Source organism: Nicotiana attenuata, chromosome 1 (genome assembly GCF_001879085.1).
Source record: "Nicotiana attenuata strain UT chromosome 1, NIATTr2, whole genome shotgun sequence".
Taxonomy (NCBI): domain Eukaryota; kingdom Viridiplantae; phylum Streptophyta; class Magnoliopsida; order Solanales; family Solanaceae; genus Nicotiana; species Nicotiana attenuata.
This window is the reverse complement of record NC_031989.1, coordinates 100,550,745-100,577,847: the sequence shown is the minus strand read 5'-3', so window position 1 is coordinate 100,577,847 and position 27,103 is coordinate 100,550,745. Positions and strand designations below refer to the sequence as shown.

General features: G+C 40.7%; 3 protein-coding genes across 3 annotated transcripts; all 3 read right to left on the bottom strand.

The window, feature by feature from the left end:
- Positions 1,239-12,875, bottom strand: LOC109231167. Its single transcript, XM_019396745.1, has 9 exons — positions 12,827-12,875; positions 12,385-12,444; positions 9,660-9,792; positions 8,676-8,982; positions 8,288-8,416; positions 8,159-8,208; positions 7,598-7,695; positions 7,237-7,524; positions 1,239-2,343 (listed from the first exon to the last, which is right to left on the bottom strand). The coding sequence occupies exons 2-9, from the start codon at positions 12,430-12,432 to the stop codon at positions 1,864-1,866; spliced, it is 1,533 nt and encodes a 510-aa protein (XP_019252290.1). The 5' UTR covers positions 12,433-12,444; positions 12,827-12,875; the 3' UTR covers positions 1,239-1,863.
- LOC109241887 (type III polyketide synthase A) lies at positions 14,608-16,305 on the bottom strand. Its single transcript, XM_019408712.1, has 2 exons — positions 16,098-16,305; positions 14,608-15,795 (listed from the first exon to the last, which is right to left on the bottom strand). Exons 1-2 carry the CDS (start codon positions 16,303-16,305, stop codon positions 14,816-14,818), a joined length of 1,188 nt encoding a protein of 395 aa, XP_019264257.1. The 3' UTR covers positions 14,608-14,815.
- LOC109238983 lies at positions 24,135-25,169 on the bottom strand. The gene is made up of 2 exons (XM_019405484.1): positions 25,122-25,169; positions 24,135-25,046 (listed from the first exon to the last, which is right to left on the bottom strand). Exons 1-2 carry the CDS (start codon positions 25,167-25,169, stop codon positions 24,135-24,137), a joined length of 960 nt encoding a protein of 319 aa, XP_019261029.1.

Here is a 27,103-nt window from a genome sequence, read left to right as displayed (position 1 = left end):
AGCAGAATTTCATGAAAACCCGTTGAGAATATTGGAAACCATAAAACATAAAAGTTGTAGCCCTTTGAAATACATTTCCAATGATATATTGAGGATCCCGAATGGACCGTTGTGCAAAATGTTATACGCATTCTACTGGACAATGCACAGTCTACGTGCTCATGTGCGCGCCCAACTGCTTATAGCATTACTTCCTTTGTATTCATATCCTTACTTCCTTTGTTCAGTTCACTTATCAGTTATCATTTCAGTTATCGGTTATCATTTCAGTTATAAGTTATTATTTGTCAGTTATCAGTTCAGTTTCAATTCAGCATTTACAGTTCTTTCTTTCAATTGCTTTACATACCAGTGCAATTCAAATGTACTAACGTCCCTTTCGCCCGGGGCCTGCATCTTACAATGCAGGTAATGATCTACAGGTTGATGATTCAGAGCGCTAGGATTGTCGTACCAGCTACTTGGTGAGCCCTAGTTCTTTCGGGCATTATCATTACTTCACAATCTTTTAGTACTTACAGCAGTCAGTGTTTTCAGTACTTCATCAGAGGCTTCACAGACTACACACTAGGGTAACAATTAGATAGTGTCGCAAGCTTCTCATATTAAGTAATATTTGCTACAAATATGTCTCAGAATAATACTAGTGTTTCCACACTGGATTTATATCATTCGACTTTCAGTATATCAACATGTATTAACTAATCTTCCGCATTCAATATATTATGATACCACATGTTGATTCAGTCAGCTAGTTGATTCACTCAGTCGCATGTAATCAGGCACCAGGTGTCGTATTACGTCCAGGCCCAAGTTTCGGGCATGACATTTGTTCTGATTCTGATGTTTGAGTTTCAATATAACAAGACTACGAGTTAACCATAGACCAAAATTTGAGTTATGGAAGTCCAACTTTTAAAAGTAGGTTTTTAGCTATTGTGTTAGTCTTTGATTTATAATTTTTCTTTTTAGAAGTTCCTTGGTTGGCATGAATCAAGAGTTCCAGTAATCTAGGTTTGGGTACGGATCTTTCTTTTTAGGTGTGTATCTCATGTCTAAAGCTTGAACATTAATACTCAAAAAAACCTAGTGAACAATCCGATCACCTTTTTTATAAAGCTCTTCCTGCTTTGGATTTTGAGATATTCAAGACTGGTTTTGCTTGGAGAACTATTTAGAAAGGAGTACAGGTTTCTAATGGATAGAAAATCTGAAATTGCTATACTCTTGCTCCCAAATTTGATACTGAAAAGTTTATAGCTGAAAAGAAAATTCAAGATATTGAATATATGATACAGAAACAAGAGGAAACGGCTAAAACGAAGAAACATGAGAACTTACTAGAGATAGAAGCAAATATGCACATCGGAATACAAACTCCCTGCACATAGTTACACAACAAAAGATTGAAAACTAACTTGCTGCCTTAGAACCTTCGAGGCCTAGCCCGCAACTCCCTTGTAGGACTCCCACTTCAATTTCACCTCCCTAATCCATATCTTAAAGGGAAGATGGTTGCTTATCTCCAGAAGGAATTCAAACCTAGGTAGGTGGGAGGTGGTGACACACAAGGACCAATCCGTAAAGACCATTCTTTTGTCTAATATGCCTAACAGCCGCACAGATCATTCCAGGGGAGGCGTATACACATCATATATTGCAGAAATTTTCTTATTCAGACACTTCTTTTTCCAACCACATTTCTTCCCTTTTTTCCGATTTAAAAAGGGGGGTAGGGGTGCGCATTGGATAATTTTCTATATTCTATTCACTGAACGTCTAAACTGAAATTGGGACATAATACCATTGTGATGACAGATTAAGCATCAATCTTCAGATGAGGAGAACGTTCTTGTATACGCTTCATTCATCTTTATTAGATATTTCATGCCTTTTCCTCTGTCCTACTTCTACTAGTAAAGTTAGAAGAGCTTCACAAACTTGAGATGCATCAGCCTCCATCGGGTCATCGTTTAATGATGAATATACCATCCAAGCGTGGTCTAATTTCCGTTTTGGCCTAACGACCACAGACCCAGGGACTTCTGCGTCACGACAAGTGACAAGCCCGTCACTCTTCTCACCATACCTGATCTGAAGAAGCTGGGCACATGCCGCCATCACAGCACCAAGAGGCATCACCACCGGAAACGTAGCAGGCTGGGCAGTAGAAAAAGTTGGCATTTCTGCGTGCGCCACACGGGATAATGTGGCCAAGACTGCTGGAGAAATGCTGGCCTCCGTTTGGAAGGAAACAACAGGAAGCTCCTTTGGCAAGTGGTATTTGCTCAAGAACTCCTTCCTCCTCTCATAAGTCAAATCTCCCAAAGCTTGCATGTCACCCTTCAAAACGGTTGCGGATATTAGAATACCCTAAGAGTAAACAGAAAGCTCTGAAAGAAAACAATTCCTCATAACACGCATCGGACAAATGGAATATGGCATCTATCGGAGTTTATTTCGCTTTGTTGTGTATGAGTAGCAGAAAAGCAAACAACATGCAAAGAACATCCAAGACAAGGGATAGGCATGTTTCAGGACAACTCGAACTACACCCATTTGCTCGAAATGTAAATTTTGATGTGACAGAATCTGATCATCCAGTCTAGAAAAGGCAATGGTGGAGTAGCATAGTACTATTGTAAACCCGTTTAGGATTCTACTACACCTGATGAGGGACATGTGATATATTATCTAACACACTCACATACGTGTGACCTTGTTCTAAAGTTCACACGGGGACTTGAAAGATCTTTTTATGAAGAAAGAATTTTCTTGGTGGAAGTAAGAGTTGCTTGAAAGGCTAACAAAGAGACCTGGAGTAGAGAGAGACAACTGACCCACTAGACCTGTATAGCAGATACAAAGAGTAATCTCAACGGGATAAAAGTTAACCGAGAGTAACTTAAGAGACTCAGATGTGCTGAATATAGAAAAGAAGCCTAAAGAACTATAATAGATAGAGAGAAGAATCGAAAAAATGAGCTTGCCAAGCTTGTTCGGACACAATGTGAATGGATCTGAGCATCCAACCCAATATATTAAGGCGAACAGAGTAGCACTGGACCATTATAATCTTATAAGTTCCAGATTCAGACCATTAATCGGAATCTTAATATCTTTAGCATGATATTAATCATGATATTCAATTTCTGAAACTTCCATAGGGCATCTCCTGGCTCATGTACAAATTGTTCTCTAAAAACAGGGATGAGAGTCTATCATTTCCACAACCATTACATCCAGTCACTCAATCTAAGCGTGTTGGACCACACAATGTGCTTTTCCCAACTTATTGGAGGTGGTCATACTCTAATTGGCATAATTAAGTCATAAATCCAAAAAAGAGAGAAGGCATGTTTTTCAGTTTATAGATGATCAAAATACTAGCCGTTTCAAGCTTAACCTCCAAGAAATTTACAAGTAGCATTAGATCAGTTTTGAGTCAATGCTTGGAGCAATATATACGGATAAAAAATCACTATTCATAGTCGTAACATAACCATATTCAAGCAGAAACCATCTATAACAACTAGGCCACAGTGTCTTGAAACAATGTGCCCTTTGATTAGGAACCAACAATATGCATGAAGCTACTAATCCATCATATATAATAAGTGAGAGATCCCAGAATATGAACAAATCTTGATGAGAGTTCTTTAGTTTTACAAATTCAGGTAGGTTCCAGGGGCGGCCCTTCCATAAAGCAAGTAAAGCAACCGCTTTAAGCCCCATATTTGTGGGGGCCCTATTTTTTGTTACACCTAATAGACTATGTATAAGTTTAAAAAAGAGTTCTGTAAAGTGAAAAGGTTTGATTTCTTTCTTTAACAAATATAGAGATGAAGGATTTGCAACTGCAACGATTTCTACCAAGGAAATTGCACTTGAAATGAATATCGAATCCGAATTTCGCAAGAAACGTGTGATATATAGGAAGTAACAATTTAATGTGCAATGTTGATAATGAAATCTGAAAATCTTTCGAAGAGTCCTTTAGAGTTGATTGCTTTTATATATAATAGACAAGGCTATTTTTTCACTTCAAAATAGATTTAAACAATTCGAAGCATATGAAAATATTTTTGGTTTTCTATTTAGTTGTAAAGACTAAGATCGCTAGATGTTGGAAATTTGAAAAAATACTGCCTTAATTTTGGATGTTCCTTAAAGCATAATAATCAATTTAATATTGATGATTTACATTTATTTTCTGAATTAAAAGTATTAAGGAAAATAGTACAATTAGAAGATAATAGTTTAATTGATACACTTAATCAAATAAAAAGATTTAATTCTTTTCCAAATATAACAGCCAGCCCGCTAGTGATATTGTCCGCTCTGGGCCTAGGCCCTCACGGGTTTAAAACGCGTCACTAGGGTCAAACGCTTGTTAACTTATATACTCCGCATCTCTTTTGTGTTTTGCCGATGTGAGACTCTGTCTAAAGTCTAGGGTGTTACATACACCCCCTCTTATGGACTCAGTGTCCTCGCTGAGGTTTGCCCCACCGCATGGGATTCGCCTAGACTCAGCACTGAGGTTTTCCCCGCCTAACCGGGATTTGCTTAAACTCAGCTGAACTCTGACCCACCATCGGCATGGCTGACACAAGAGTGGCTCTGATACCATCTATAACAGCCAAGCCCGCTAGTGATATTGTCCGCTCTGGGCCTAGGCCCTCACGGGTTTAAAACGCGTCACTAGGGTCTAAGGCTTGTTAACTTATATACCCGGCATCCCTCTTGTGCTTTACCGATGTATGATTTTGTCTAAAGTCTGGGGTGTTACATAAAAGTAATTACTGTTCGAACCCGAATTCCTTAATGATATTGTCCGTATGGGATTCGGCTAGACTCAGCACTGAGGTTTGCCCCGCCTAACCGGGATTTGCCTAAACTCAGTTAAACTCTGACCCACCATCGGCATGGCTGACACTAGAGTGACTCTGATACCAAGTTTGTCACGACCCATTTTCTGATGCTGGGTATATAAGTTAACAAGCCTTAGACCCTAGTGACGCGTTTTAAACCCGTGAGGGCCTAAGCTCAAAGCGGACAATATCACTAGTGGGTTGGGCTGTTACAGATGGTATCAGAGGCACTCTTGTGTCAGCCATGCCGATGGTGGGTCAGAGTTCAACTGAGTTTAGACAAATCCCGGTTAGGCGGGACAAACTTCAGTGCTGAGTCTAGGCGAATCCCGACGCTGAGTCCATAAGAGGGGGTGTATGTAACACCCCAGACTTTAGACAAAGTCCCACATCGGTAAAACACAAGAGGGATGCTGGGTATATAAGTTAACAAGTCTTAGACCCTAGTGACGCATTTTAAACCTATGAGGGCCTAGGCCCAGAGCGGACAGTATCACTAGCAGGCTAGGCTGTTACACAAAATGCCTAAATTGCTTATGGAATAATGTTAATAACTCATGTTACCGTTACTTCAGCGGAAATAAGTTTCCAAAATTAAAATTGATAAAATCCTACTTAAGAACAACAATGTCACAAGAAAGGTTAAATGGATTAGTTATATTGTCAATTAAGAAATACTTATTAGGAGTTATTGTTTGTAAGAATTATTTATAACTTTGTATCTAAAAAAAGCTAAAAAAAAAAGATTTCAAATAAATAATAATAAAAAAATTAAAAAGTTAAGGCCCCTCGTAAAGTTTGGCTTTAGGCCACAAAATTGGTTGGGCTGCCCCTGGTTGATACAATTTGAAACTGTAAAATAATACTTCAAATATATCTCCTCTTTTACACCTCCCTCGCCAGGATTAGTAAGGTAAAGTCCACACAAGAACCTTGCTCTGGCTGGTATTATCTTTTCAGAAAGGAAAAGAAAACAAGAGTACACTAATACATTCTCACCAAAATACCCTAACAGTACTCTACATAATTTCTCTCCCAGTACAGGTTTAAACAGCACTTTCCTGAAAGGAACTAAGATAATGAATATATTGAAATGCCTTCCAACTCCTCGTCTATGAAAACAGATTTTTCCATACCTTCTCTCTCTCTAATCCACTCCTAATAACAGGAAGGGTAAAGAAAAACTGCAAGGCTATGGACGAGTCTCTAGGACACCATAAGTGACTTAGGGGTCGTTTGGTAGGGTGCATAAGAATAATGTAGCATATGGTGTATTAGTAATGCTAGTATTAGTTATGATGACATTAGTTATGCTGACATATTTCTAATCCATTGTTTGGTTTGACGATTTAAAGCATTGCACAATTCTAAAAGAATTGTTTGTTTACAAAAATACCCTTATAACCAGTCCAATGTAGAGTACAAATTTATAAATTTATAATGAAAAAATTGGCGGAGTGTAGATATAAATAGCGGGAGCAATTTCAGTGTCTAACTTTACATCAAACTTGCATTAATATAATATCATATTTTAATCAAGCATAAATTTTGAAGGGCAATTTTGTCTCTAAGGGCTCCTCTGGTATGAGGGATAAGGAATAATTAATCCCGGGACCAATTTAAGAAGAGTTTATCCCATATTTTGTTGGTAGAAAACTGCGATATAATTAATCCAAAGATTAGTTATCTCGGGATTGTAGTATTTTTTATCCCCATGGAAAGATGGAATAACTAATCCCGGGATAACTTTTTTCCAACCAAAAGACCCCTAAGTTAATGCATGCATCAAAACCCATTGTATTGTTAATACCATGATTTCCTATGTATTAGTTATGCATAGGATAATACCAAATAGGGTGTATAACTAATGCATATGTTCAAAAAATGTACCAAACAAGATATTATTAATACCCAAAGCTAATGCATGCATTATTTTATCTAATACATCCTACCAAACGACTCCTTAGTGATTTATCGCCTTTCCTAGTTTGATGACCTAACTTCAGTAGATGTCTTTAATAAATAACTACGCACCCACTAATACCTCTACTAAAGGGAAACTTTTCAACTCCAAGTTTGAACTTTTCTTGACCACAATCTTTACCTTTATCGCCTGGAACAAAGCCATACGCAATCCTTGTCAGAAATACGTATCATGGGATCTTGTATTACTCTTATCTCTTATTTGTACAGTTGACCCACAACGTGAAACAGCGAATTTCCCCAGAGCTATTGATGATTTTAAGCATGACAGAAATTTCAATTGCTTGTACTCCATTGGAACAGAAAACAAGACAATCCCATCCCACACTAGAAAAACAATGCACATCAATAACAAATAAGCAATTACTGGTGGATATACCTTGATTACTTTACAGATGAGAATCTCCATAATCTTGCGGATGTTTACATAATCACCAAGCTGTCCTTCTCGCAGAATGTCTGAAGCAATTGGACTTCCACCATAGGGACTCTGCGCTAAAACCAGCCCTGCAACCTTATCTTTCAAATCAGACCAATACATGGACAGAGCAGCTGCTGCATCTACTCCCCCTTTACTGTGTCCAAGAAGCAAGACACGTTTATTGGAGCCCCAATAAACTTCTTCAATGTAATCTTTTATTTCTCTAGCATTCTTTTCCACAGAGGCCTGCATATTTCATGTTCGATGGTATGAGATAAAACAATAAACTGCACACATGGTTTACAAACAAGAGAGATACCTCACTATGAATTTTGGCTATATGACAAGTGAGTCCCATTTTTGAAAAGCTTGTTTTTGTATTAACAAAGTAAAGTGGTCCATGATTGCTAAAGAGACCTGCACAGAGAAGAGACGACTAGCAATTATCAGGAAATATGCTACTAAAGATGATTAGCTTGCAAATAAATTCAAGACTTCTTGAATGATAAGATCATTTTTACAGCATCCCCTAATAACTAATAATTAAAAAGATCACGAATATAGCATGGTCCAACAGTGGTCAAAGACACGTGCAGGGAATTGAGGGAAAATAATCCACTTAATTGTACTGATGGGAGAGACTTTTGACACAACTAATGTGCTTTCCATAAATTCTATGAGGCTGATCTAGTTTGTCCAACAGTGGTCAAAGACACGTGCAGGGAAATGAGGGAAAATAATATACATAATTGTACTGATGAGAGAGACTTTTGGCACAACTAAAGTGCTTTCCATAAATTCTATGAGGCTGATCTAGTTTCAAATATTAACCATTTTGGTTGTTTACTATTGCTACTGATAGGAGGAAGGGTGCTTTTACCTGGTACTAACAAGTAAACCATTGAATTTGGTAATTTATGTAGTCCATGCCTGACAAAAAAGATCCAAACAAGGTCAAATTGTATTCGAGCAGACAGTCGCAGTCAATTTGTACATATGGTGTTTGTACCTAATATCATCAAGGATTTCCACAAATCTATCAGTTTGATCTTCGACAGGAGGCATATGTGAAGCACGTTGTAGCCATCCAATATCATCAGCTGACCCACGAACTGTCCTTCTCACCTTCTCTATAAGGCTAAAAATAAAATGCAAAAGCCATGAGGAAAGGTACTTTAATAAAAGCACGAGTTATACCCAACCGGTAGTACCACAAACATCAATTGTTTTTACAAAATCAGTAGAAAAAGAAATAGAGTGAGTTTTACGAAAAACCAGCAATTTCTATGTAGTTTCAGTTATGCATGTGCAGATGATTATACATACATGATTATGTCTAACAGGCATATGATCTGGCATTTAACATGCCAAACTTGTATCCATTCAGATAATCATACCCTTGGAAAATAGAAATGCCATTTGGGCTGGCCTGCGTTGATTGAACCTGTGCACAGGAACTGTCAGATAGATCCTCTGAGTTCCTTGTTGCACTACCACTTTGAGAAGATTCTCTAGATAAGGTTCTACTTAATCCTTCATGGAGAAGCGGAGCATCAACAGATGGTTGAGATGAGTTACAAACAGCTAAATGACTTCCACTTGAAGAAACGCCACTGAAGGTGGGGGGGGATCCTCTACTTTCTGCAGAACCAAATGTAACCATCTCTTGGCCTCCTAAGCCTCTGGAGGCAGGTTCTGCTACAGCTGGAAGTAGAAAACACATCATACAAGCACTAAATTGCAAATCCATAACCAGAGTTCATATCATTCTAGGAGAAAAGAAATTTGCTGGCGCCAGAATTCAGGAGTTAAATATCATGTCATTGACATCTATGACCAAATTGCATCTCAAAGAGAAGGGGAAAAGAAAAAACAGAAAGAAACGTTTAAAATCTCAATTCCCAATTTCCAGAGCCTCAAAACCTAAAATTCAGTGGCACTAAGATACATGGCTTCAATTTAAAACAAATATAATCCAAGTATCCAAACAAAAGAATAGGATAGTTATTGTATCCCTCACCTAAAGGATTATAACTAGCTTTTTGATCATGGTAGACAATAGACATCTTACATTAAGGAAATCAACATCTTCCATTAGCTTTTGCCACATAATTTATCATCGGAAGTCTAACCTGGAAGATATTACTTGGGTACAATTGGCAAGAAATTCTGAAGGAAATATTTTTAATACTCTAAAACAATAAAATAGAAGACTTTAAAAGGTAGAAATTCGACTATTCATGGAGCATATAAAATCTTAATGCATCAAAAATCACGTAGGGACCAATCTCAGCCAATCATCATTAACCAACAAACTGGGGGAATAAAAAATTTACTAAGGGGGAAGAGAAGGAACACATGAAAAAGTTCATGAAGCTCACCAGAAAAATCCATGAAACAGCGAGTAAATAATGATGTCGTGTCAGCAAGATAGGAAGCAGCATCATTGAGAGCCGGGACAGAAGTAAGTAGCTGAGGGATACCCCTATTGCTTCTCAAAGAACTGTCATTCGCCTAGCCGAAAAAGGAGACAACATTAGGCAAATGATAAAAGAGAAGAAATGTTTTCAGAGGTTAGGGACCAAATGATTCAGAACAGTAGGTAGAGGATTATCAATAGACATGTACACTTTAAAAGATGAAAAACAAGGGATATCTGATAGAAGTTGATAATTTTAGCCCTTAGTTCTTGGACAAAAAGTTGATATCTGACCAGAGACCAAATCTGCACAAAATGGTAGTGACCTTTCCATGTAAACAGAGACATGAACTTCCTGGAGCAACATGACGGAAAAAGCAGAAATGCCAAATGCAGTTATGGATGATAATGGGCCGACCTTTTACACTATATAGGCCGCCTGGAACCACCTGAGTCTTGATGTGAGTAGATATGTGGATTCGGTACTGGAGAGGAGATGTGGGCAATATAGGTATTCTTAACCACTCAGTCCTGCACCACTGTTTTTTTCTTTCTGGTTATAAATATTGTCTGACGTAATTTCATGTCAACACAAAGGTTTGGATATACAGGACTGGCCATCAGTCACACTGCATGATGATAGTTGAAGATTGCAATTCACATACCTAGTATCAGGAACGATTTTCGTCACAGCCCGCAACCCCTAAGCAGTCAGCTAGTGGATCTGCATAAATTACTGGAGAGTGGAGGCTAATCCAAACCAGGGCGAAAAATAGAGAGTATGAGTGCAACAACAAGATGTCAGTAGGTTAACAACCATTTAGGATAAACACAATGTAATCTCCTCTTTTTTGGATAAGTAACTACACAATATATTTACTTAATATATTGGATCCTTCACCTTCAGTTCACATATTCACAACTTCTTTTCTAGGCACTTAATTCCAAGTACTTCAGTCACTATAATTTTCCCAACAGGTACATTTGGTTCAGCCTTAACTCACGACTTCCATGTACTTTACTTCAATTCCATTCAGCCCTTACACTAACCTAGGAAGTGTCATTCAGTTTCCTCTAACTCCCGGTTACCATCTCTCATCAAGCATGAAATACAAAACGCAATGCCTGAAAGCCATTCCTCACCGCCAACAATCTTCTAATGCTTTCCCGATAGAAGCAAGTTAACACAAGCTTATATTAATATTGAGGCAGAAACGACAGGAATGTCCTTTCACAAGGCAAAGGTTTTTCCACGTAACAGATCTAAATCAAAAGTTCAAGAATGAGACATTTCATTCGACAAAATACTTCCCACTTTCTACTTTCTCCCACCTCAGTCTTAAGTTTCCATCAATTGAAGCCTCAAATTCGTACCTAACTATTTTCACAGTGCTCAGCTGCTCTGTCAAATTCCAGCACTGCATGTGATTTTAAGCCAGATTTGTGAAAACAGAAGGAGGTCAAGAGTGAGGGTCTAGCTAAGTGCTACCGAACAAAGAGAAGTGCTCCGAGTCTCAGATGCTTGGTTCTGTGGGCTATGGCTGCCTGAGAACTAGCCTTCCCACTTAATTGTCTTATATAGCCACTACTAAAGGAAGAACGTAAAGATTTATAAAGTGGACAATCCACTAAATTATGATTCAATAATTTGATAAGATCAACGGGGAATCCTGTCCATGCTTAATGCAGATAGTTTAACATGTCACCATGTCAAAAAATGAAAAAACTCGGACTTAAGATAACTCGAAGAAGAATCACGAAAATTTAGTAACTCTGTCCATGAACCAGTCCTTGTAGGTGACAGCTCCAATGATCCTGGTACTACAAATATAGAGGACTTTCAAGCGGATGGGCTAGTAACCAAACGATCACATTAGTTGACAATGCAGCCGACCCCAACTAATGCACTCTTCAACTAATAGAGAGAAGAGGAAAGGAATGCCACAAGTAATATGTTATTTGAAGTTGAAAGATGTCAAATCAACACATTACAATTCACTGCCACACAAAAAAAACAAACTCTAAATTTCAACTGAAAAGCAATCTGAATTACAGTGACCTAAATATAATGTTAAAAGCAGAAACTACTTGAATGTACAAAGAAAGCTATAACAACTATTAGTATTCATGGATAAGTCTTCTTAAACTATTAGTTTTCAGTGGGAAAAACTCTCTCGTTTGAAAACAAAACAAGCCAAATTTTGAAAAAAGACTTATCATATGGGACAAGCCTGGGATGCTAGACTAAAAATGAAATGGGAGAAGTTTCAGATATTGTGAAATACGTGCTGGATGCTTAGGGAAACTGATCAACGCATATTCTATGCCTTTATGGATGGAACAATTCGAATGGTATAGATTTTGTCTCTAGACTTCACAACTCTAGTAAATAATTCGTGGCGAATCGAATGACATTGAAAATATCTAAAGCTTCTATCCCTACCCAGAGGCAAAATTATAGCACTGTTTTATGTAAGCAAAATCATGGAAAATTCATAAAGATCTTCCTAGCACTAAAGTTTGCTTCGATCAAACTAGACGAGTAATTCAAAATGTACATCCTTGGAGATTTAAATTTCCCAATTTGTTTTCAGCATAAATGAAACTGGTTCCCACCATTCAAGATGGATTTTCTATTGTTTTTATTTAATTTCATAAATTAGTAATCATAGGCAGAGGAACCTTACCACAAAGGGCTCGCTCGACTCCTGAGTTGTGTTGTCACGTCTGTCCATATCATAAACCCACTGCTAATAAAGCAAACAAATAAAATAAAAGTTATCCACAAAATTTAAGTAAAAAACATGAAAACACATCTTCAATCAACAAACTTTTAAATTCAGATTAGAAATTCGAAATACATCAAACAATCCTAAAAAACTGAAATTCAGAGTATATTAACAAAAATCATGTACCTTTAATCTGCAAAAGAGATTGAATTATGCTTAGGTAATTTTAAGATTTTGGAAAAAAATTAATTGTTTTTGCCAACAAAATAAAAATTATAAAGATGAGGTTCGAGAATGATGGAATTGCTTAATTGCAAAGCAATGCCAAAGTTAACGGACTCTTCATGGAGAAGAGGAAGACGACTAGAAATCAAAAGAACGATGTCGTACTGAAACTTACGTGCGAAGGATTACCAATTAAATGTGAAAGAAAATGACGGTTGTCGTGAAAAAAATGACCGTTGACGGTTAGGATTAGCGGAATAGAGATTGGGCACCGCCCTACGTATTTGGGCTGGGCCCCATAGCAGCTGTTTTTGGACTAGTCTCGAAAATCAATGAGAAATTTTCATAAATCTTTTAGCGGTAATTAGCTATCTATAGATACCATTTGCTATATTACGGATTGTAGATACGCTTTCTGTTGTTATAAGATGTATTAGATGTATTTAAGCTACTGTATTCATGAATACAGTAGCAAAAATAGGCGTGAATCAGGGAAGTCCAGCTAATGAGTTGTTGTATTCGAGTGTATTCGACTGTATTCATGGCGTGAAACATGGGATTACAGCTGGATAGATTATTGTATTCGACTGTATTCACGGCGTGAAACATGGGATTACACTGTTTTTAAACGGAAAGTGAATCAATTAACATAATAGACTCCTAATATAACTCAACAGACTCAATTATAACACACAAATTTTGTATTTCCAGTTATAAAAAAGATTCTCAACTGAAAAATACCCCAAAAATATAGCAATCTTCAGAGAAATTATATAATACATCTGAATACATAAATTATATTAATTAAAAACAACATATGAATACATTCATGGCATATAGCGAGACAGTGAATACAATGAAATACATATAATACAGCGGGATACATTGAAATACAATGGGAAAAAAACAGTGAATACAATGAAATACATGGAATACAGCGAGATACATTGAATTACAACGAAAAAAAGACGATGAATACAATGAAATACATGAAAATACAACGTGATACGTTGAAAATACATTGAAATATTAACATAAAATCAAATTGCTCAGCCCCAAACTCCGTCGTCTTTGTTCAAGAACAAACCCTAATTTCCGGCGAATCCGCCGTCGAGCAAAAACCCTGAATCTCATTGTTCCCACGCATCAAAATTACAAATGGGGTCAGGAACGCCGTCGGCCATTCCATGGGCGATATGAAACCCCAAATCTCAAACTCTAACACTAACGCCGGCTCTAGGAAATCAAAGGAAACCGAGCGCAGCGGAAGCAGAAGAGAGACAATAAAGTATCGTCTCATGGAGAAGATAGTGACGCTGCTAATGGCGGTGCTAATTATAAGGAGAAGTCCGATTTTCAAAAGTCTTTGGAGCAATTTGAAGTGGAATATATCCCAGAGAAGGCAGAGTTAGATGGCGAGTTGGATGACGAATTCAGGAACGTCTTTGAGAAATTCTTTTTCATCGATTCTAGTGAAGAAAATAGTGTAACTGAATAGCGTATTTAGTGGCTTAGGGGTAGGAGGTAACCAAAATTAGATATTTTGCTATAAACATTAAAAGGTATCGATAAAATATAATTTTTTTAAATGGTATTTATTTAAAATAAATAAGGTGTTAACCTTTGCTATAGGAGCTAAAAATTCCAAAATGAATCTATTCCTCAAAATGGATCTTGATCCAAAAAAACATTTTTGAGTTTTGTTTTTTGGCCAAATTATTTTTTTTTCTTATTGAATACCACTTCCAAAAGAATAAAAGATGTATATGTCCATTACTCGGTTTTGTTTTTATATGTTGATGGCTAGTAGTATATAACACATATATTAAATGTCAAATGGTATCCTAGGATAGAAACCGGTGAGTAACATGTGAGAGCTAGTAAAATTATGCTGAATGCATAAACAAGCATGTTCAGACCATTAGTGGATAAATTTAAATCATTTCTCCATTAATGTTCTTTCATTTGTCATATGACATTCTTCCATAGTTCCAATAACTTTAACTAAAATTGCATGAGTAGTGAACTCATGTCTTTCTTATTTTAACTTCATATTTGAAGGGGGGGGGGGAGTGAAATATCTTTGTTCTGCCTAAAGACAGTACAAAGAAAATGAACAACCTAATATCTTAAACCAAAGGTAAAGAGTCTCATAACATGACATTTAGAGACTCCTAAGGAGAATGCCTTCAAAAGTGATTCCAGGGCCAAATGCTAAAGCAAGTCCCCATTCTTCACCACCATTTTTCTTATTCTTCAACTCTTCCCTCATATACTCCATCACATAGAATATAGTATTGCTACTCACATTCCCATAATCCATCAATGCCCTTCTGCTACAATCCAGTTTCTCACTTTGTAACTTCAGTGTGCTCTCCAATCTGTTAAGTATAGCCGGTCCGCCTGGATGAACAGCCCAGAACAAGTCATTGTACTTAGCTTCCTCCAAATCAGCCTTAGCTATAATTTTCTTGCAAAATTCCTCGATGTTGTCTTGAATTTTCTCAGGCAGGTCCCTTCCTAATTTGAAGTTTATCCCTTCTTCAGTAAGTCGTCCATCGATCACATTATTTGTCCCTGGCAAGAATTGCTGAGTTGCAAAATTCAGTTCCATGAAAGGAGATTCTTTTCCTACAATTGGTTCAGTTCCAATTATAACAGCAGCAGCTCCATCTCCGAAAAGTGCAGCACCAACAAGATCATATGGTCTAGCATTATTTGGTGGCCTAAAACCAAGAATTGTGGTTTCAGAAGTTGTCAATAGAACTCTGCTCCCTGGATTATTTTCAGCTATATCTTTGGCAACTCTAAGGCCTGTGACACCACCATAGCAGCCCAAAAAATACAGCATTACGCGTCCAATGTCATTCCTCAATCCAAGCTCAGTTGCAAGGTAAAGATCACCTCCTGGTAAACGTATTTCGCTTGAGGAAACATACACAATGTGTGTGATTTCCTCTGCTGATCTTCCCCATTCCTTAATGCAAGCTTGGCTTGCTTGTTTTGCCATTTCCGCAACTGCTGGATTTGCAATTTCTAGTCTTTGTTTGATTGTTGGTGTGCCTTCAGTTGCTAGTTCTGGATACTTGTCCAAAATTTCTTTTGACATCACTGTATATCTGGTCTTCACAGTAGTAGTTTTGCCTACATACAAATAATAAAAACATGGAAAAGTTACTAGAAATGTTTAAAAAAGTTTAACTTATATACACTAACAGCCAAAAGAGTTTTTCACACTATCATATCATCAAAAAATAACTACAGGTAATCGTCCAACAAAAGTTGGACTTGTAACGTGGAAAATTAGACTTTTTATCTACTACAACATGTTAAACTACGCTGATAGTGTAAAAAAATCTATATATTGTCGATGTATACAAGTTAAATTCATGAAAAAGGCAAAGGATTGTAAGCATGAAACATAAATGGAAGTAATTTTTGCTTACAAAGGCGCTCCAACTTCTCCTTAATAGCCAAATCTTGACAGTTGGTATCGCGAATGTAGCCTTCAACCAAGCAATCCTGAGGGACAAGTTGTGCAGGGAAAGCTTTGCCCATGGCAAGAATGGTGGCTTTTCCTGGAGTAGGAAGGCGCGTCGATGGCTGAAAAAAGTACTTGGATGCACCATTAATGTTCTTGCCGTTCTGTGACATATTGGCTAAATGTGGAAGCTAAGAGTATGAGACTTAAGATTGCTGTTCTCTGATGAAATCTTAGTATGAGATTGTTTCAAACATGTTATTGCATCAAATATAAATGGAGAGCTAAATCTGTAGTTGGAGAAAGGTTGGTATAATTGTGTTAGAGAACTTCTGGCATGACAAATTATAAAACTAGTGCATGCTTTAACAGTGTTGCAGATTTTAATATATTATGATTGAGTTCTTGTGGCTTGTTTGTGTGAAAGTATAAATAAAATGAAAGCAATCTTTTCATTTTTCTCACTTCCTTTTGTTTTTTCTTTCTTTTTACTGATATTATTTTTTAGTTTTTTTTTGTGCGCAGTGGAGGGGGCAAAAGGGGTAATGCACCAACTAGCTGCACCACTAGTCATTGTTCAAATGTTAATTCTATGAATGTGTTGTGTTTCTCTTCTTATTTTTCATTGCTAAAATGTTGTTGTTCTCCTGATATATCAACTTGAAAATGCATATTACAGATATAATATTTGCACTACGAATACACGATATACTGTTAAGATGATATTATTCAAAAAATTACTACTGTATAATAATACTTTTAAGTTTTAACAGTAAGTAGTCCCAATATTCAGAAAATCGCTTGAAACTGTATTGGTCTAAATTTGGCGACTTGATGAAAGAAAATAAACAGGATCGAGGCCGGAGTCGACCACGGCATAATAGCGGGGAGTCGTCCTCAGAAGGATTATCGCCGAGGACGAGCAACCGGAGTAAAGAAATAATGGTAGGATATGTTTAGAAATGGACACAAGGAATATTCCTTTGGATATTCCTTATTTTGTACTTTTTAGGGTTTCTTGAGAATATCCCTTATAAGAGATAGAAAACAAAGAGGGGATCTTCTGAGAAGAGTACATTGTAAAAGGTTGACTAAAGAGAATATACAAAATTTGTCTTGTTCACTAATTATCTTATTCAAGCACATGTTGTTTAATCTTTGTTCACAAGATCCGAAGATTCCTTATCCATCTTTGCTTCTCATCTTTCCACGTTGCTGTCAGGTGGAAGAATCGTCCAAATCATATAATAATTGAGTGATAGATTCTTTCTTATTACATTTATTGCCATTATCTACATTTATTGCATGTTCATGTTATAACATTTATTGGTAATCATTGAGTATACATCTGATATTTAATACTCTCAAACATTGTTCATCTTGCCAACATCCTCCAATATTTGATCTAGAATTTATTATATTTAACTAAGTTCACCATTTATTTCATCATTAGTTAGTTTAACAAAAAGCTTAACACTTTTTGGTCAAACAATTTGGCGCCGTCTGTGGGTAGGTTTTAGTTAAAATTTTAGTTTCTTCTAGATCATAAAAAAGGGCAGCCATCTCTTACTTGTTTGCACGAACTAATAATGACAGGAAAAGAAGATGAAAGACAGAAAGCAATATTGGGTGTCACTACCTACATCTTAAACACCATCAACGAGGATGACAGAGAAGACGATGAGAATGTGACGCCGAGTGCTACACCTAGGCGGAGTGATTCACCTCCCCCTCATGGAAGTGTAACCGCTTCACGTGAAAGGGGAGCTTCCACATCCATAGCTGAAGAAGCGCCACCAGCAGTGAAAAAATTACTGGAGGAGTGGCTGATAAGTACTCTAAATAACATACCCGACAAACCCGTTCAAAGGTCGAATAGATACGCCGCGCCAGTAGATACCGCAGCGGCCACAGACGAACAACCCGCTCCACCAACAGGCAACACTCACACCGCTGATGATGCAGGTAATGATGCACTAGCGGCCATTCTAAAGAAAATGGAAGAAATGGAAAACGAGAACAAAGTACTTCGTGGCCAGATGAGGGAACATCAAGAAAGGGTCGATAAGATACCGGGCGCCCCAAAACTGCTACCAAGACGGGATGTCGGCCGATTCATCGAACAACCATATAGCGAGGAGGCAGCCCCGCATGCCATACCCAAGACCTTCAAAATGCCACCGTATTTGAAGATATACGACGGCACCGCAGACCCCGAAGATCACATCATTACGTCACAGCAGTAAAAGGCAACGACCTTTCAAAGGAGCAGGTGCCATCAGTGTTACTGAAAAAGTTCGGCGAGACCCTAACGGGGGGAGCCCTAACCTAGTACTCACAATTACCAGCACGTTTAATAACAACGTTAGAAGAAATGGCCGACAAGTTCTTCACCGCCCACGCTGGGGCTAAGAAGGCGGAAGCAGGGTGAATGATATATTCGTCGTTAGGCAATCGCCTGGCGAGGGACTCAGCGACTTCCTCGCTCGGTTTAACAGGGTAAGAATAAGCTTACCAAACGTATCAGAAGGGATGGCGGTGGCAGCTTTCCAAAATGGGTTGAACAGAAATGGGTCGAGAGCGACCAGAAAGTTATTAAGCAGGCTCATGAAATACCCTCCCACCACTTGGGAAGAAATTCACAACGCCTACTGCACCGAGGTGATAGCAGACGAGGATGACCTCAACGGTCCAACCCAACAGTTAACGTCGATCCAAACGGAGTCGAGGATAGACCGTCGTAATGACGGTCAAAGAGATCAGACAGGTCCACGCCTCAGCCGAGACAGGCATCAACCATATGTCAGAACAGCCATCCCGCCATCTCCTCGACATACAGAAGGGCCATCCAGGCCGCATACAAGGACTCAGCGAAACGAAAGAGTTATGCCTCCACTCTTATCAGTTCACAATTTTTGTGTTTCCCCTTCAGAAATAGTGTACGCACTAGAGAAGCTTGACACAAAGGTGAAGTGGCCACAAAAAATGAAGTCCGACCTAAGTACCCGAAAGTCGAATGTCCTCTGTGAATTTCACCAGGAGCGGGGTCACAAAACCGAGGACTGCATAACCCTACGGCAAGAAGTAGTGAACATGCTTCACCAAGGGCACATGAGGGAGCTGATGAGCGACCGAGGACGAGCCAACTTTGGCCGCGGACGAGAACAACACCAAGGCCCTCCAAAACCACCCTCCCCCGCTCGCACCATCCAAATGATCATCAGTGGGGGCGATGAAGCAGCGATCAACCATGTGAAGTTTACCACCACACATAAACTGAAGCGCTCGATCACCCATGAACTGTATGATGACCTCGAAGACAGTATCATCTTCGATAAGTCAGATACCCACGGTTTGACTTTTCCTCACTTCGATGCTCGTGTCATTACTTTACGTATTTCGGATACTGATGTAAAAAGTATAATGGTAGACGACGGAAGCAGCGCATGTATTATCCACCCTCGAGTTCTCACACAAATGAGACTCCAGGACAAGATAGTACCACATTGCATAACACTAACAGGTTTCAACAATGCAGTTGAGCGAACCTCAGGGGAGATAACGCTACCCGTTCTGGCCGGGGGAATCACCCTAGAAACAACGTTCCATGTCATGAACCAAGACACAGCTTACAACGCCATCATAGGGAGACCATGGATACACGCCATGAGGGCCATCCTGTCCAGTCTGTATCAAGTAATCAAGTTCCCTACTCCGTAGGGGATATTCAGCATCTGAGGCGAACAATGCATATCCCAAGAATGCTATTGCATCGCTCAAGATTGTACATACACTCAACAGTTAAAAGGAACAGACTCGAAAGCGTAGCAATTACAAAAGTCGGGGGCCGAACTCGACGCACCAAAAGACGTCATCAAGGACCCCGACGTCGTGGAAGCCGTAGGGTCGACGGTAGAAGACCTCGATCCCGTCCAACTAGACAATAGAGACAACAACAAAAAGGCTTACATCGGCCATAAACTCTCAGAACCAGGTAGATTTCATAAATTTTTAATTGATAACGCCGATTTGTTCGCTAAATCCCATGCAGATATGCCAGGTATACCAAAAGACGTTTCCACACACAAGTTGAACGTCGATCCACTCTACCCCTCCTGTACGACAAGTAAGAAGAAAATTCAACGCCGCAATCAACGAGGCCGTTAGCGGTGAGGAGGATAAACTACTCGCTAACGGTTCCATCCGAGAATCAAAATACCCCCAATGGGTCGCCAATGTAGTCATGGTGAAAAAGAAAAATGGGAAATGGCGGATGTGCGTGGATTTCACGGACCTTAACAAGGCGTTCCCCAAAAGACTCCTTTCCGTTGCCTCATATCGATCAACTCATCGACGCAACAGCAGGGCACGAGTTGCTAAGCTTCTTGGACGCCTACTCAGGTTACAACCAAATCCTCAAGGAAGGGGATGACCAGGAAAAGACTACTTTCATCACCTATCAGGGAACGTACTGTTACAGAGTCATGCCATTCGGGTTGAAGAACGCAGGGGCGACCTACCAATGGTTAGTCACCAAGATGTTCAAGGACCAACTCGGCAAAATAATGGAAGTTTATATAGACGACATGTTGGTAAAATCGAAAAGGAAGGAGGACCATATCGACCACCTGAAAGAGGCCTTCAGTATACTAAGGCAATACGGTATGAAGCTGAACCCCGAAAAATGTGCCTTCAGCGTAACTTCGGGAAAGTTCCTCGGCTTCCTGGTATCACAAAGAGGCATCGAGGTCAACCCCGACCAAATCAAAGCCATTGAGGGAATATCTGAAATATTAACCAGCAAGAAATAGGTGCAAAAGTTGACAGGCCGTATAGCCGCCCTGTCGAGGTTCATCTCATGATCCTCCGACAGGTGCCATAAATTCTTCAACATGCTGAAGAAGGACAACGGGCTCCGGCGGAATACAGAATGTATCAAGGCCTTAAGAGAACTAAAGGCATACTTGTCCTCTCCCCCGCTACTAGCCAAAGCAGAAACGGGCGAACGTCTCCTAATATACTTGGCCGTGTCGGAGGTCGCAGTAAGTGCAGTACTAGTCCGTGAAAACAAAGGTACGCAATCTCCAATTTATTACATCAGCAAAACCCTAGTTGACGCCGAAACAAGGTACCCCCACCTCGAAAAGTTGGCATTGGCATTGGTCGTAGCTTCACGAAAGCTTAGACCCTACTTTCAATGCCACCCCATATCGGTGGTGACGACCTTCCCCCTAAGGAGAATCCTACATAAGCCCGAACTGTCGGGGAGATTGGCCAAGTGGGCCATGAATTGAGCGAGCACGATATAACATATCAGCCGCGAACAGCGATAAAATCGCATGTATTCGCCGACTTCGTCGCCGACTTCAGTGCCAAAATAATGCCCGAGGTCAAACAGGAAACTACTCGTACCTCTCCTGGGCTATCCGACCTATGGGTCCTATACAGCGATGGCGCATCCAACGCGTCAGGATCTGGAATGGGACTCATACTCGAGGTCCCAACAGGCGAAGTCATCCGCCAATCCATACGGTGCCTCGATATGACTAACAATGAGGCCGAGTATGAGGCCGTAATTGCAGGGCTATAGCTAGCCCTCAAATACGGAGCACGACGAGTCATCCTCTGATGTGACTCACAACTCGTCATCAACCAAGTCACGTGGACTTTCTAAATTAAAGAACAGAGGCTACAAAAGTACCAGGCAGAAATTCATAAACTGCTACCAGAATTCGACGACTGTCAACTCGACCAGATACCTCGAACACAAACAATCGAGGCAGACGGCCTCGCCAAGTTAGCGGCGGCCACCAAAAACATTACAAAAGAAAACGTGGTCACCCTCCTCCACTCATCAATAGACCAACTTGAGGTACACTCTGTAAATTTGACTTGGGACTGGCGCAACCGTATTATAACATATTGCAGGAGGGAGTACTCCCGTCATACAAAAAGGAAGCCAAAAAGCTTCAAATGCAGGCGGCCAGGTACAACATCATAAACCACGACCTATACAAAAGCACGTTTGGAGGCCCCTTGGCAAAATGCCTAGGGCCGAACCAAACAAGACCCGTCCTCGAGGAGGTACACGAAGGCCACTGCGCCGCCCATACCGGCAACCGAACCTTCGTCAGATGCCTCATTCAAGCGGGTTATTATTGGCCCACAATGAAGAAGGAAGCCGCTGACTACGTCAAAAAGTGCGAGCAGTGCCAAAAATACGCTCCTATGATAAACCAAGCAGGCGAGCACCTCCACTCGGTTACATCGCCATGGTCGTTCATCAAATGGAGAATGGACATTGTCGGGCCCCTTCCAGCAGGGCGAAGTAATATATGATTTCTTTGGTTTTAACTGACAATTTTTCCAAGTGGGTAGAAGCAGGTGTGTTCACCCAAATACGCGAAAAGGAAGTTATCGCATTCATATGGAGAAACATCATATGCCGCTTTGTCATCCCCAAAGAAATCAGCTGTGACAACGGACCCCAATTCACCGGAAGAAAGATTGCCAAATTTTTCGAAAAATGGCACATCAAGCGAATACTCTCCACGCCATATCACCCTGCTGGTAACGGCCAGGCCGAATCCTCTAACAAAACAATACTAACATCTTGAAGAAAAAGCTTGAGGACACCAAGGGACTATGGCCGAAACTGCTACCAGAAGTACTGTGGGCATATCACACCACGCCAAAAACAAGCACAGGAGCAATGCCATATTCACTAGTCTATGGGACTGATGCCATAATACCAGTCGAGGTCGGGGAACCTAGTTTGAGATACTCTAATGAAAGCGGACCAAACAACGACGAGAACAGGAAACAAGACCTCGACAAAGCAGAGAAGCGAAGAGGCATGGCTTACATAAGAATGATAGCCCAAAAACAATAAGCAGAACGGTACTAACACAAAAAAACCAAAGTACGACCACTCAAAGTCGGAGATTATGTGCTCAAGGACAAAACACAGGCGAGCAAAGATTCAAGAAAAGGAAAACTAGGAAGCAATTGGGACGGGCCATACAAAATCACGGCAGTAGCAAACAAAAGATCGTTCCAGCTAGAAACAATGGAGGGAAAACTACTACAAAACAATTGGAACGTCGCCCACCTCAAATACTTCAACTTTTGAAAATGGACGCCCTCCAAGTTGTACTCTTTTTCCCTCGCTCGGGTTTTGTCCCAATTGGGTTTTCTCGGGGAGGTTTTTAATGAGGCGACGAAGGGGATGTCTCGAAGTTCAAGTAAAATTCATCGCCCCGCATGCCCACTACTTCTCTAGGTCGAACGATGAAGGGACTAGGTACACTGGAACTTCTCCAATATATGTATGGAAGAAACAGAAATATGTAATATTCTCCAATGAATGAAATAAAGCAGCATCTTTGCACTCCACCAAGTCACTTTACATTTTAAATTCGACCTCGCTCGAATTATTTTACATTCGACTTCGCTCGAATTATTTTACATTCAACCCTGCTCGAATTATGTCATTCGACCTCGCTCGAATTATCTTACATTCGACCTCGCTCGAATTATGTCATTCGACCTCGCTCGAATTATATTACATTCGACCTCGTTCTAATTATTTTACATTCGACCCCGCTCGAATTATGTCGTTCGATCTTGCTCGAATTATCTTACATTCGATATCGCTCGAATTATGCCACATTCGACCTCGCTCTAATTACTTCATATTCGACCTCGCTCGAATTGCTCGACGTTCGACCTCATCAAACCTCGATCTCATTAAAGCTAAATTAAACCTTAGGTCAGGCTATGTTCGACTCAACCAATATCAACCATATACAAACAGTCGATAAAAATCAGGGGCTTCCCACATAGTAAAAAGAAAAGAGATCGGGGATCAAGAAATACATAGCAAAAAGGAACGGTTCCATTTCAACTATCAAATTACAACACTTTTTACAAAGGGCTCAAAGACGCCCTGACAAAAATATCAAAGCAAAACAAAGACTAAGTACAACAGCTTCACGCCACATCATCCCATCGGCGTACTCATCATCATACCAAGGATCAGAGGCAAGCCTATTCGCGGCGTTGTCATCCTCATCCCCATCAGGCGTACCAAGGTTGTAACCACAAGCTTCACGAGTTGCACGTGCCTTGACACAGACGACTTAAGCTCTGCTTCGGAAAATTTCCCGACAGCCTTCAAAGATTTATACACGTCAAGTTGAGCCTCGGCGTGAACCCAGATCTCATACAACTCCCATGACACACCGATATCGGCAGAAGTATGAGATGTGGACGGTTGTGACTGTCGTCGCGCCTCCTCGGCCCTCAATACAACGACCTGCTCTTCCAACCCATACAACTCTGCCTCTAAACCATGGATATTTTCTTCTAACCTCACCACATTTAGCTCCGATGTCTCCACCTCATTAGCTCGCTCGGACCTGCAAACGCAGAGGGCATCTTCTAGAGCCGCCGCTTCAGCCATAGCGGCCATTCTACCTTTCTCGACACGACTCAATTCTTCGACCTTGGCACTCAGCTCACCCCTTAGATCGACAGCTTTCGCCTCCTTCTGCTCGAGTTCAGCCGTTAAGGATGCCACCTGCATTTGAAGGTCAGCGTTCTCGGCCATCACCCCCTTGCTCACCTCGAGCTCGTCCTCTTTGGACTTTAGAGCTGCCTCAAGCTCGCTGCACCTACCGATGGCCCTCATAAGCTCATCGTCCCTCTCCCTTAGCTCTTCATCTTTCTTCGTCAACTCATCATCTTTCTGTTTAAGCCCATCACGAAGCGACTGAAATTCACCATCCTGGTTAAGGAAGTCGGCCAATGTTCGGTGCTCAGTACGGTACTCCTTGTATTTGAAGGTCATCTTCTTAAAAATGGCCGTCCTCTGCTCCTCCCGCCGGTCACGCTCGATCCCCATGATAAGAGTCTGACATGCAAAAGAAAGGAGTCAGTATGAGCAAATACACATGCGAAACAAATCCTAACATTAAAAAGCACTTACTCGCGGAGCCATGCCAGATATACCCAACGACAACTCTGCATCGTTCATCGCCTATAGCACCGTGTTTTTAGAAGCCGCGCACAGGGGAGCAAAGGACAGCACCGCCCGTTCTGAGTTGGCCAAAAGGTCGTAGTCCACGGGAACGACTATGTGCCGGTTAGGACCCTCCGTCCTTATCTCCACACGAGTATTCCTCTCCAGGAAGGCCCCTACCTTCTCAGGGTCGACATCCGAGCCAGAGCCGTCGTCCCCCGCATGGACCCCTCTACTTCCCCCGGCCGCCGATGACGCGCCACTTTCTGCGGCCCGTGCAAGCTTCTCCGCAACCACGAACCTCCTCAACTACAGAGGGCCTCCTTTCCATAATGGCACCCGCCATGAAAATGGTCTCTACATCTGGTGTAAGCGCGGATTCCGTTCCCAAAGCGATGCATTTTTCTGGTATGATGTCAGCGACAACGGCCTTTCCGATTTCTACCCTTCGCCTTTTCCTCGACGGTGAGTCATCGCCACTAGATGACTCGTCTACAAGATGATAGATGGGCTAGGAAGAGATCTCATCCCGCACGGCAAGAGTTTAAGGGGCAGAGTCCCTCATCGGCGGAACTTGAATCTGACTTCCTCGAGCAGACTCAGCTAAGGCAAATTGCATTCTAGCCGACACGATAGCCTGGCGTAATGCAAGTACTGGAGCCTTCTTCTTGGAAATTCGCCGACCTAGCACCAAAGGGTGGTCGCATCAAAGAGCAATGGTAAACAACAATAAGCTGAAGTAAAAGTGACACTTACTGGACGGGATCTTGGGTCCAAAACGCTTGTGAAAGGACGCCCAATCACGAATTCCCACGATGTGGGGTAACACGCGAGCCACCCAATCTTCAATATCAAATACAGGAGAAGGTACACGCCTCTCAGCTGAAAAACAAGGAAGCCGCAAATGAGCCGAAAATGAAAGAACGAAAGAAAATAACGAGCATACGGTAAGATACTTACAATTATAGTTCCATTGCTCGGGAAACCCAGTCGGGTCCGCTACCAGGTGCTCGGTCTTGATGAAGAAGTACTTATGCCAGAACTTCCGATTCGTTTTGTCGTCCATCCCAATCACCAACCCTCTGGTCCCACGATGTCGTAGGTGTATCAAAGTACCTCTGCAAAAACTGGGCGAAAATAAATGCAGCAGGTGGCGAACGTCGACCTCAACACCAAACAACTTTGTATACTTCGTCAACATCAAGAAAATTTTATACAAATAAGGGGAGAGTTGCGCCGGGCAGACATTGTAAAATCGGCAAAACTCCTCCGCTAGCGGAAGGAGAGGAAGAGTATAACCAATCAAGAACAGATAGACATAGAAGGCACAATATCCAGGTCGATGAACCTCCACAATGTCGCTTCCGGCCGGAACAATTTTGACGTGGGGAGGAAGGCGATATTTGGACCGGAGGTTGGCTATGTGAGGCGGTCCTGTCACAACCCGGATTTCCCACCCTCGTGAGTCGTGATGGCGCCTACTAATGTGAGTTAGGCAAGCCAATTATTGAACCATCTACCTTTTTACCAATTTTATTCTCATTAACAATTACGAAGGAACAACATTTAAACGACGGAATATAACATAAGCGGAAGAAAAAAAATAAGCCATCTGAACATGAATATCTATTACAACTGTTTGAGTCTCGACTACCCAGAACTGGTGTCACAGTTTCACAAACGGTCTAAGAATACTACAAATAAAGGTCTGAAAGAAATCAATACATCACTGTCTCTGGAATGCATGAAAGAACAAGAATAGTAGATTGAAGGAGACGCCAAGGCCTGTGTACGCCTGCAGGACTACCTCGGGTCGCCTGATGAACAAGGATCAGCAATCCCACTGTGGTCCGAAGTCTACAACACTGGGGCCTGCACAAAAGAGTGCAGAGTGTAGTATCAGCACATCCGACCCCATGTGCTGGTAAGTGCCTAGCCTAACTTCGGCG